At 38.8% G+C, this 12,496-nt stretch overlaps 1 protein-coding gene across 1 annotated transcript in view; it reads right to left on the reverse strand.

The window, feature by feature from the left end:
• The window catches only part of CDH20 (cadherin 20), a 49,097-nt gene that overhangs the window by 6,906 nt on the left and 29,695 nt on the right, over positions 1-12,496 (reverse strand). Inside the window, exons 7-9 of the mRNA XM_008705403.2 lie at positions 9,831-9,967; positions 7,153-7,274; positions 3,101-3,218 (exon numbers count right to left, since the gene is read on the reverse strand). Of these exons, the coding sequence (XP_008703625.2) occupies positions 3,101-3,218; positions 7,153-7,274; positions 9,831-9,967 (377 nt within the window). The remainder of the gene's footprint in view (positions 1-3,100; positions 3,219-7,152; positions 7,275-9,830; positions 9,968-12,496) is intronic.

The raw sequence follows: 12,496 nt of genomic DNA on the forward strand, positions 1-12,496 counted from the left end.
GATAATGAAAAATAAGCAAAAGCGATTTGTGTCACTTCCAGGCAGAAGCATGTAATAATAGCTGGTATGTGTTTCTCTGTGTTCTGTTGCCTTGGTGTGATACCATACAAGAACGTTTAAGATGGAGAGCCACGCAACTTGGGACACTGAGCTACATGGACAGCTGTCCTTGTTGCTCAGACCCACAATTGGTTTTATGTGAGCAAGGAATGAATTTTAGTTGTGTTAAGCCACTGGAATTTTGGAGTTATTTGTTCCGCAGCATAGGGTAGCCTATTCTGATGAATACATTATCCCTTCATTAGCTTTTCCACTTCCTTCTTGCCCTGCCTTTTCACAATAGCAGTGATTAATTTTCACATTTGATGAGATAGCGATAATCTGACGCTTTTACAGGGGGTGAGTTAAGGCCTAGAGAAATGATATAATTTGTTGAAAGTTACTAACTTGGTAGCAGAGCTGAGGTTTGAGCTCTGATCTCTCTGACTCCAAGTATACATTTCTTACATTTTGCTGTGTAACTGCTTATTTGGTGTAGTGATTTTAACTCTTGAAAATTACCCAGCCAATGGAAATCCTTTCTTGCTTTGGTACAGGCCCTTTTCCTCTTGTATTTGCTTCTCCGTGGAGGAAGATAGCAACCGGTTGCCAACCTGAGGATTATATTAATATTTCTACCTACTGTACAACCCATCTGTTTTTCTGTTTTTCCAGATTTAGTAGCTAAGTACTATTAATTCTGTTTGACAGTGTTAATTGTTTTTCCAGAAACCATGTTTTTCTCAAACAGAAATCTGTTTTATTTTTATTTTTCAGTTTAATCAAGGCCGTGTTGTAAGACTTTTAGAATGCTTGACCAGAGTTGAGTTTCATAAAAGTATTACATCATCATTTAATCAAGTACTGTACATGATGTTTCTTGATCTTAGAATTATTTAAGGTTAAAGAAAAAGAAAAAAGACCAGAGCACTGCCTTGCTGGATTTAGTCTTAGAAGGGTTCTGGCCACTTGCAGAGTAGCCACTTGCAGAGTTTTTGTTGAATATGATGAGTCGGGCTTTAGTAACCCATTTGGAAACAATATTAGTTTCCAAGGTGACGCAAAGTCTTTTTCCTTTTTTCTTTCTTTCCTTTTTCCTTTTTTTCCCCCATCTTCCGGTCCCAGCCTTAATGCTTACTCACTTTCTGATTGTGGGCCATTTGCTTTCTTTCCTTATCTATCAAATGAGACAGTGAGAATCAGAGGGATTAGTGACTTCCTTGTAACCTTAGAGGGTTATTGTAAATATTAAATAAAGCAAAGTATGGGAAAATGTATTTGAAACTGCAGAATGCTATATACACACAATCTTTTTAATAATGTTTTGGGGATAAAAAAGAAAAAGTAAGAAAGGCTCTCCTTGAGATAGTGCCTTGTTTTGTTCATAAAAGGATATCATGTTTTGGGCACGGAAGTTGGGGTCCTGACAGTAGATCACCAAATTAGATGTTGGTCAATTTTTTAATGAGCCTCAGTAGAAAATACTCATGGGATAAATTGACACGAGGAGATTAAGAGTTCATTCTTTCTATTTAAAATGTGCTGACTTTTGTTTTGGAAAACCTTCCAAGAAATGAGTCATTTCTTTTTATAGTCATCGTGTTCCAGTGGCCCATCTTTTTAAAGCGTTGGCTCTATGAATTGGTGTCCAAACTCATTTAATAAATTTGCAACATTTTGCTGCATATTGTTTCTGTGTTGATTCTGACAAATATCAGAGTGAAGGAATAGAATGACGCTTCACTGAAAAGTTGAAGAAACAGTATAATGTATTATCACCCCCCCACCCCGTTTCCGCTGTAAAACCAGCCCTGAGGGGGCTGAAACCACTTTTTGTAGGAAGGATTTCCCTATGAAGCAGATGAATGAATAGTTCAAAATTTGACCCAATAAAAAGATCTGGATGTTTAATTGTAGTACTTCTGTTGTTATGATTTAGATTATATATTACCCTCCCTTCTAGAATTATCATAGTGATTTTACGATAACATGTAGGTTAAAGGAAAGACTTGGAGGAATGTTTTCCATTTAAAAGAAAACAGGTTTAATAGTCTCAAGTGTTAATGGCAGAATATCACATGGGGTGGAATTAATACTTTAAAGTTTCAAATAATTGATGTTTGAGACTAAGACCAGGCAGGCCTAATCATGACTTTTTGTTACCCTTTGTTTAGATTGTTACACAGTGGCAATTAGTATTTTAGAATTGGAATAAGAATGAGGCTAGTAAAGCCCGGAGAAGTGATGACCTCTTTCCCCAAGGTCAGACAGCAAGTAGCAGAGTTAGTAACAGAAGGGGTTCCCTTGACAGATTTAAATGATTTTTTCTGATCTTTCTTTGAAAATCATTTGACAAGAGAACAGAAGTCTTTCCTTTCCCCATCTGTGCCCAGTGAAGAGTGTGCTAGGTCTGTACATTTCTTAGCCGATCAGAATGCTTACTGCAAAAAGAGAGGTCTAGAATTCCATTCCAGCTAAGTTGTAGTGGGGAGTGGTTTCTGGAATAGGGAACCCCACCTGGCTCTGTCTTTTTAAAGTCATTCTAAAGTGATAAAGTTATTTCAGTGCCAGAGCTACACTCTGTGATCCTGTGTTTGTCCTTTGTCATTTTAGCCTTTCTTTCCCTTTTATTCTGGGAGCTTTTCACTGTTGTCCCCTTTGATGCTTGCTCAGAAATGTTCCCTCAGGTTTTTCTCTTTATCTAGTTCAATTTCTATCGTTTTTCTCAGATTCTTCCGACAGTTATAGAGCATACAGACATGGCCGTTACCTGGGGGAATAAGGAGGGCTTTTGCCTGCGTGCCTGGCACACTGTCTCACGCAGAGCCAACTCTAAAACATTTGTGAACTGATTAACTGAAAGTTTCAGAATCAGCAGAGGACATTCTTTGTCTTTCATCTGTTAAAACAAAGCTTTTAAAGACATTACAAATTAGCATTAATGTCTTCACTGCTACTAAAGGGCAGGTGACCTTTGACGGCTGTTTGCATGGTATAGTAACCGAAAGTATCCAGCCCAGTCTATAGAAAAGCATTGACAGTCGCCTATCCACCTGATTACCTTGGTTGTCCCTAACAGTGAAGTTGGGGTTGTTAGCAGCCTCTGGAGCCAAGCTGTAGTAGAAGTGCTGACCATTGTGTGGGTCATCTTGGTCCACTGCACTCACTGTCTGGATCAGCTGTGGGAGTGACATGAAATCATGTGAATCAGAGTTGAAAGAAAAATCTGCAGGGTCTGGTGGGATCCTAAACCCTGAAATCCAATAGTGGATTGTTTTCCCTGATGAGCAGGACATCCTGAAACTTAGTGGAAAGTACCGTGCCATCACACAACTCAGGACTGAATTTTGGTTTTTATTGTTGGGCCTGAATACATTCACAGGCACATGGTGAATGCTATTTGAATACCTCAGGCGTTAAGCCTGAGAACATAACAAGTTCTCACACCAAAACTAGTCATTTTTAAGCAATCTAACTAGAAGATTGGCTAAAAAAACCTGTGAGTTGCCACAAGGTCCTGCTGGTCTCCCAGTTTTTCATTCTCCCACCTCACCTACTTAACCTTAACATTTGGGTTAATATTTCAGGGTCAATTTGCTATCTTTGAGAAGCCTCTATTTAAAAATGACTAATACCTAGAAGAGAAATAGACACATCAACATCTACTGCATCAGGTTAATGAACTCAGATGGGAGGGGTTGGGTCACAGGGCTGTTGCTTTTTGTTGGCTGGAAGGGGAGCTAGGAAAGGTGTAGAGCCCAAGACCTACAGTGGGATGTATGGAACAGACTAGAGTCAGAAGCAGAGCTTGGGGTTGAAGAGAACAAAAGAAGGGATGGCTTTCTCTTGAGCTCTTTGGCCCAAACTTTGCCTTTTCCACAGTGCTTTTCAAAGTAGTAGTTTGCCATGAGAGTTATGAAGGCCATGATAAAAAAAAAAACCAAAAACAAAAACCACAAAACTGCTCCTCACTCAGCAGGGAGCCCGATGCAGGGCTCAATCCCTGGACTCTATGATCATGACCAGAGCCGAAGGCAGACACTTAACTGACCGAGCCACCCAGGCACCCTGACAAAACATATTTCTTGATGAATGTTATAAATAGGTGATTATGTATGAGGCAAACATAGTTGTGGAAGTCATTTCAGAATATCTGACCTGTGAAATTATATACGTAGTGGTGAGATGGGGGCTTGAGGCATAGGACTGGTTGGTTACAGGGCTTTTAAAGAATAAGTGAGTGAAGACACTGCCTTGCTGGGTTAGTTTCTGGGGTCTGAGTTTTTTTGATGGCAAATTTGGTTGCAACAGTTGGGAACACAATGGGCTACTCTCCTGCTCTCCACTCTCCTGGCAGGTCAGACTTCATTCTCAGTCCCACTTGCCGTGCAATATTCTGCTCAGCCAGTTTCATTCTGCTTTTAGCCATCGCCAAGTATGCCATCTGATTTCTTTATGGGCCTCCTTGGCTGCTTGCTAGGAGGAAAGCACATACCCCGACTTGGCAGACACACAGCTGACAACAGTACCTGACACGTCTAACGCAAGGAGACCTGATGCGTTATAAACCACACATGCCTACTGAGCTGTGTGCTTTTGAAAATCTTTAAAACATATCCCAGAGCCAAAATCAAGGGGTAGGATTTTTAGTATCGTGGGCTAAAGATGATAAATGTGACAGACTTGTGGCTCATGACCTGAACTTCAAGTCACAAATAAACTGTGCTTCAAAGGGCTGCCTGATAGGCCATTACAAGGTATATTTAAAGGGGTGCCTGGGGGGCTCAGTCCGTTAAGCATCTGACTCAATCTTGGAGTCTTGGGATTGCTCCCCATGTTGGGCTCTGCTGGAAGTGCAGAGTCTTCATATCCCTTCCCCTCCCCCAAAGCTCCCCCCCACCCAGTGCCTGCTCATGCTCTGTTTCTCTCAAATGAATGAATACAATCTAAAAAAAAAAAAGGTGTATTTAGAAATGTAGAAATGGGAGATGTGTGTGTGTGTGCTCCAAAAACAAGAGAGGTAGTTAGGGGTGCCTGGGTGGCTCAGTTGGTTGAGTGTCTGACTCCTGGTTCAGCTCAGGTCATGATCATGGGGTCGTGAGATTGAGCCCTGTGTTAGGCTCTGTGCTTAGTAGAGAGTTACCTTGAGATTCTCTCTCAGCTCACCCTCACCCTTTCCTCCCACTCACACACACTGGCCACACTCTCTTTCTAAATAATAAATAAATAAATTCTTCAAAAAAAAACCCCAAAACACCAAAGAAACCCCCAAGATAGGTAGTTAAAGTGTTGTTGGCCTGGCAGAATGCAACTTCTATTCTGAAGACCTTTAGGAAAGTAAGTGCTTCATTTTCTGGGAGAGGGGAGTTTAATTCATGTGCTGCTCATCACCTTCTTTATAATGTAGATTAATAATTAGCTTCATCATATATATTTGTCATAAGGTCTTATAAAACAAAGTTTTATGTCATAATTTATGTAATATATATGACATTGTTATAATATAAAACAAAAATTATTAAAATAAAGGTCCAAACCCCCTTACTCAAAGCTCAACTACCATAGCACAAAAACTATTGCTGTTTTTGCATCCTGCCCCCTACATGTCTTAGTTCACATGTAGGCATAATTTTATATAACTGCAAGCATGTACATGTAGTTTTTATACCTCCTTTCTTTCCTTATAATAACACAGATAATTTCTTACACCATAAAGTCAGCATTGTAACTTTTATTATCTGCATAATGTTTCAGATCTTCCTAGAAATTCAATAGATGTGGAAGTAGAATTATTCCAGGCTTAATGAAAAAAATTTTTAGGAGTGCTATAGACCATTGCACTGAGTTTCAAGAATCAATGGATGAGAGAATTTAGATAAGAATCATTATAGGACATTCCCCCCCCCCCCCCGTGGCAGATGTGAATCATTTCTTCTTTTGACTGAGTTAGAAAGGTGAGGATGTGTTGACTTAATCTTTGGTGAGTATAGGATGTTAATATAAGTTTTGGTTGTATAACTAGTCTCTGTGCAGCAAGATGTCATGTTCTAGGTGAGTAAGAGAAATGAAAGCAAAATCTGCCTGAATTACCAAACCATGAATCCTTGCCTTATAGATATGCACTTCACAGACTCATAACTTTCATATTAAAACTATCCTGATCTATTTGCCTTACTACCAGAATCCACTTTGAGGGAAGAATATACTTTGAGGGAAGAAATTAGGACTGTTAGGGGATCTGTTGGGTCACAGGCAGAGAAGAAAGTATCTTACAAAAGCAGGAGCAGAAAACAGGACATGGCCTATGCTCTGAGGTATGAAAGGATGGATACAGGGTGGGCAGCAGCCCAAAATATGCATGAATACATGGCCACTCCAAGCAGAGTTCTGGATGTTTCTTAGTTATACCACTTGGAATTTGATCAACCAAATTATTCATTTACATTTAAAAGCATACTTTAAAAAATATACAAATATGTCTTTGCAGATTATAGAACTGTGGTTGTTTCAAATTATTAGAAATTTGTTTCTTCAGATTCCTTCCTTCTTAAAATTGACCTGACATGAGCAGCATTATGAAAATTGTGTTTTAATTGAGGGAGGAGAGTGTAGGTATTCAAGGTAACAAAGCATTCTGAGAATAGGGCAGGCAGTCCCTAAATAAGTTACCTGTTGTCAGAAGTTAAGAAAGGGAGGTGGGAAGATACAAAAAATAAAGCTTCCCTACTGCAAGTATTTTCAGGTATTAGTGCTAAAGTGAGGAAAAAAGAAGAGTTTTCTGATCTTCACGGTCCCTCGCTCGTAGGACCCAGAGCACGTATTACTGCAGTTGGTACTATGTTGTTCAGTTACAGGATGGGTAGATAACTTCAGGCCAGCCTGTGAATCAAGCTACCATCAAAGCATTGTTGAGATCATAAAATGTAATGGGGGCTCCATATGGTTGTCCTAACGAATAAACTGTTGCAACATGATGAATGGAAGTTGGGGACCCTTTTGTGAACTGTTAGTTTCTGGAGTCTAAATTTCTTTGGTGGCAAATTTGGTTATCTGTAGCAGTCATTTCTGTATGTTGGAGGTGAACCAATGTGCACGCCTCACAAATTGCTTTACCTGCCCTGCTTTGGCATTTTCACACACAAAAGCTTCATAGAATCGGGGGAATTCTGGAGCGTTGTCATTCACATCTAAGACTTTGATTGTGATGGAAACACTTCCAACCTGGGAAGGATTGTCTAAAGAGAACACAGAGAAAACCAAAGGTGAGGGTTAGGTAGTACCAGACAGCTCTTTGCTGGAATAGGTATTTTTCTTGTTGGACTGTTTTTTTAAAGGAATGGATAAAGAACTTGGAAATGGCAAGAGAAGCATAGGATGCATGTGCTGCCTAATACGAGTGAGGTCAGAACACAAGGCGTGTGGGCACACCGAGGTGTGTGAGAGAGTGTGCGATGTTGGGAGGATGAGGAGAAGAGTATAACTCTTAGGGCGGACAGGTATCACAAAATGCAGCTTAAAAAGAGGGTTTGAATCTCTCACTTGGCTCAGGCTTCAGGTTCTGAAATTAAAGACAGGTCAGTTCTGTATTCTGGGCTTGAAAACAGCCCATTGCTAACTGGATGCATACTGCGTGGCATTGCTTGGCTTTATTCCTGTAGAATAATCAGTTCTCTGAATTATATTTCAGAAGGTTTCAAGTTCTTCACGGGGACACAGATAACACTGCACATTTATTTCTGCTTAGGGACTAAGGGGATATTATAGGATCAAACACACACCAAATCTGTGTCTTTGGCTGGGGCAGGAGAAGTTACACATAGTCACCCCTGGGGAAATGTGTCTTTTGGTCTGTCTTTTGCTTGGCATTGCCACACAAGAACAATTTCACAGCCCCAGGAATGCCCCTCCTGTCCTTTTTTATTTTGATCACATCCCAAGAAGATAAAATAGAAATTATAAGACACAGATTATTCTTAGTATGTAATTTTATAAAATCTCAGAATGCCTTATTCTTCTGATTTATATTTTCTTTTCTTTCCCAAAAATATCTGTGCTCTCCTATGTTATCCCCTTAAATATTTCTATTGCCTGGTTACCAAAAGTGCTGAAATATTTAATTTTTTTTCCATTATAACTGTGGTACTAGTTTATAGAAGGAATAATGAAAATCCCCCCAAAATGTCAGGATTCATATGATCTCCAATCCTACTACCAGAGATATCCATTATATAATATATGTAATACTACGTGTGTCCAAAAATATGGAGACACACACACACACACACACACACGCACACGCACGCACACACACACACTGCAATAAAGCAAAATTTAAAAGTTGGATTTAGAACTTTTAGGGCAGTATTATCCTGTGTCATTGAAAAATACTTAGAAAACATGTATATTAATAACTGCTTGATAGTCTCATTTTATTGTACGGTTGTACCACAGTTTACTTAGGCAGACCCCTATTATAGGGACTTTTAGGTAATTTCCATTTTTTTCCCTATGTTAAAATAACAGTGCAGTAGACATTTGGTACATAGATCTTTGTTGATATCTATGATTATTTCCTCAGGATAGTTATTAGAAGTAGAACTCTTGAGAAAGAGAGTATGAATAGTTTGGAGAATCTTAATACAAAAGCTTAATTGCCCAATTGCCCCCCTTCCCCCCGAATGGCTGGACATAGTTTTGCCAGTACATTAGGGTCTGCATTTCCCTGAACCTTTACCATCACTAAGTGTTAGGGAAAAAAAATTGAATGTAGTAGTAAATAATCTAATTTTTGTAAAGTTTATAATATGTTAATCTAGTTTTTAGTAGTTTTTCATTCTTTTTTAAGTTTATGTCCCTAAATCTGCTTTTTAGTGTAAGATGTCTCAAATTCTTGTATCCATGTTTGTGTGTATGTATGTGTGTGGTAAGGGTGATATGTTATAAATGCTTTCTTTCATCCAGTAATAATATCTTACACTGAAGGGGTTCAGGACAGTCCCCTCCCCCCCATCATGTGCCATTTTTGGCATGTGGATTATTTTGAGCTGAAGGTACTTGAGGCCCTGAGGGTTCAAGAGAAACTTTTGTCATTCCCTTAACCCACACAGAAGTATCTAAATTGTTTTTTTTTTCCGTCAGAATAAGGGTTATTAATAGATAAATTTTATCTGAGTGACCTATCTGTATGGTAGGGCAAACCTCTGATTACCAAACATCTGCTGTTATCATCCTATGAAATTCATTTCTTTCCTTTGAAATCCCAAACTCCTACCCCCTTCTTCCTAGTTCAGAATGACATACATACCTCATTTTGCCTGTCTTTGGAATTTTTATGTCTGTGTGCATTGCCCATATGTATGCATGTTAAATTTGATTTTCTTTGGTTAATCTTTCTCATTGTCAATTTGATTCTTAGTCCAGCTAGAAGGACCCTTGAAGGGGACAGGAATACTTGGCTCCCCGACAATGCTATTTGTACATTCCCAATCTTTATTAAAGATTGAAAATCTCTTAGATTTCTCAGGAATTGTCCCTCTTTTCATATAGAAGTCTAGCTCCTTGATTTAAGGATGCTATTTTTTGTACTGCTTTTGCATAGTGTTTTTTTTTTTTAATCTCTAGCACAGGACTAGGTATATAGGAGATAGTATTTGAAGTGAATACATTCACTCACTTGCATAAACTAATTTCTGTTTCTTCCCATAAAAAATATAACAAGCTCTAGAAGCTTCCACATTCTACAATGCTTATATTTTGTCATGTTATGGAGACCAGTTTATTGTGTTTCTTACTCATTTCCATAGCAAGGACAGTGATATTATGCCAGGAAAACTCCTCTCGATCAAGGGGTCTTGCAGTCATTAGGGCACCTGTTGTAATGTCAACATAGAAGAATCTTCCAGGATCACTGCTTCTGTCAATGGAATATCTGCAAAAACACAGATTAAATACACTGTTTTATTTGAATAAATATACTACAGCATATTACATGAGAGAACTCAGTGCGTACTATATGAAACAAGGCTCAAATAGTTTTGAGTTATGGACACTTGGAAGACTGCATTTGCTGTTTTATCATGTCCAGAAACAGTCCCCCACCAAAAACCCCTAAAAAACATAAATAAGCAACGTCAAACTATTACTGCTTGAATTTCCTCATTCATAAAATGAAATAAAAGAGGGACTGCCAAAGCCTTAGGGCAGGTTTAAGCCAATTAAAGATCAATTTCAGCTATTTAAAGCTTAATACTGCCCTAGGGCTTTTGGGTCATTCTGAATATCAACCCCTACTTGTCTTAGTTCAAAACAACTTTTATTCATGTAAGTTTTGAAATGCTAGATTGGAACTGGAAAAGGTATAGTTCAGTGGTTCCAATCCCTATAATTAGTATCACCTATTGAGAAGGAAAGATTTCCATCAGGTCCTTTGTAAACATGCTAATGACTGACCTGCTGGCAAACACAGTAATAATGGTATTGACTAGCTAGAGAGTCCTTACCTGTGGAATATTTTTAGCAGGATGAAGCAGGTTTGACTAGGTTGCTTAATGTAAATAAACCTGGAATTTTTGAATTTATGAGTCACAGCTTGCTGGAAAATATCATGTGAGCTGTGTAATTAATGGGGTATAAAAAGCAGATGTTCCATAACCAAAACGCTCCTTTTTTGTTCAGACAGTGCACTTTATTGCTTATATCTTTCATGTTCAGTATGGACCAACGTGCATCCACACAGGTAAAGAAGGGTATTTACCTGATGGTTTCAGACCCCTCCAAGGACAGACTGCTTGCCTTGTATTTTGCTGTTGTCTCTATCCTTTGAGTCATTATTTATTTTGGGTACTGGGTAAGAGCCACAATTCCTGTTGAACCTGATTTGGCAATCTGACCCTCTGTGTTCTCTCACCTAGTCCCCATTTTGGGAGATTCAGTAAGTGTGGAGGGAGGTTCAGGCATCTGTATATTTAAAATCCTCCATGATTGAGAACTGCTTTTTATGTTTATTTTTTTTAAAGATTTTATTTATTTGTCAGAGAGAGAGCATGCACACAAGTAGGCAGAGTGGCAGGCAAAGGGAAAAGCAGGCAGAGGGAGAAGAAGGCTTCTCACTGAGCAAGGAGCCTGATGTGGGACTTGATCCCAGGACCCTGGGATCATCACCTGAGCCAAAGGCAAATGCTTAACCAGCTGAGCCACCCAGGCACCCCTTGAGAACCACTCTTGAGAATCTGTGTAGTCCTTGGTAACAGCCAGTAATTATAATAGCTGCCCCTTAAAGAATACCAGATATTTTATAGCTTCTTTTTAAATTTTTATAAAATTTCTAGAAGGTAGGTATTACCTCAGCAGAAAAGAAAACTAAGAGAAGTCACTTTCATACAGTTAAACAGCTAATAATTTGCGGAGGTAACATATATATTTATATATGTACATATAAAGCTACTGTAATATATTGGGTTCAAAATTCTATTTAAAGTTGCCAGCAATTGCAGTCTGTATCTTAAAGTTGTTGGAACTAGGAAACTGCCATTTTGATGGAAGTAAGAAGTTTCTTTAGTGCATTATTTTTCAAATTGCAGGTTAGTGAAATCAATATGGTAGGTTATGACTAGTTGAGAGAAAATGAAATGGAACATATGCATGCCAGACGGTCACATGTAGTAAGGGTAAATATTGACGGTACAACTTTTGTTTCAGATATGTACATATCTGAACACAGTGTATGCATGTGTTTGTATTACTTGGTAAAATGTTTGTTCCAGATATGTAGTATTTTTTTCTGTAGGGATTCCGGTTGGCTGTTCAGAGAAGAATTAAAGGGAAGGTGACCACTAAGGGTTGGAGAAGTAGAATCATTTCAGTTACAATTCTTCAAGAGTTGGGAAATTTAAGGAAGTACATTAATGCCTCTCTCTGCTTGTGACCCTATTTAACGAACATTTACTGTAGCCAGGTACTGCTCTATACACCTTACATATATTGGCTCATCTAATCCTTATGGTATCCCTAGGAGGGTAGGTACTGTTATCTTGGTTTTACAGGTGAGGAAACTGAGGCCTGGATTGGTTAAGTCACTTTCCCAAGATTGGAATCAAGCCTAGCCAGTTTGGTTTCAGGTTCCTGCTCCTACCTGCCACTCCATGCTGCCTTATGGCACACGGAACACATGCAATTGTTTATGGAAACAAAGCCTTCTCTCTTCTTGAAATAGACTAAGCCATGATGGCAAACCATTGACTTCTTAGTAAAGAACAAACACATGCCTACAAAGTTCATTTAAAAGTAATTGGAGCATTTTTTTTCCCTAGGTATAATTAGTGATTTAAAGTTCACTGGCTATTTAAAGAGTTGAATTTGTCTTGGAAAAAAATAACGGTCTTTTCTTTCAGGCAGCTATTCAGCCCATGGAGCCATGACCCTGAAGGCAGCTCTCCAAGCTGTAGGCATAGTGCTGAGG

The sequence above is a fragment of the Ursus maritimus genome, unplaced genomic scaffold (genome assembly GCF_017311325.1).
Source record: "Ursus maritimus isolate PB19 unplaced genomic scaffold, ASM1731132v1 scaffold_18, whole genome shotgun sequence".
In the NCBI taxonomy this organism is placed as follows: domain Eukaryota; kingdom Metazoa; phylum Chordata; class Mammalia; order Carnivora; family Ursidae; genus Ursus; species Ursus maritimus.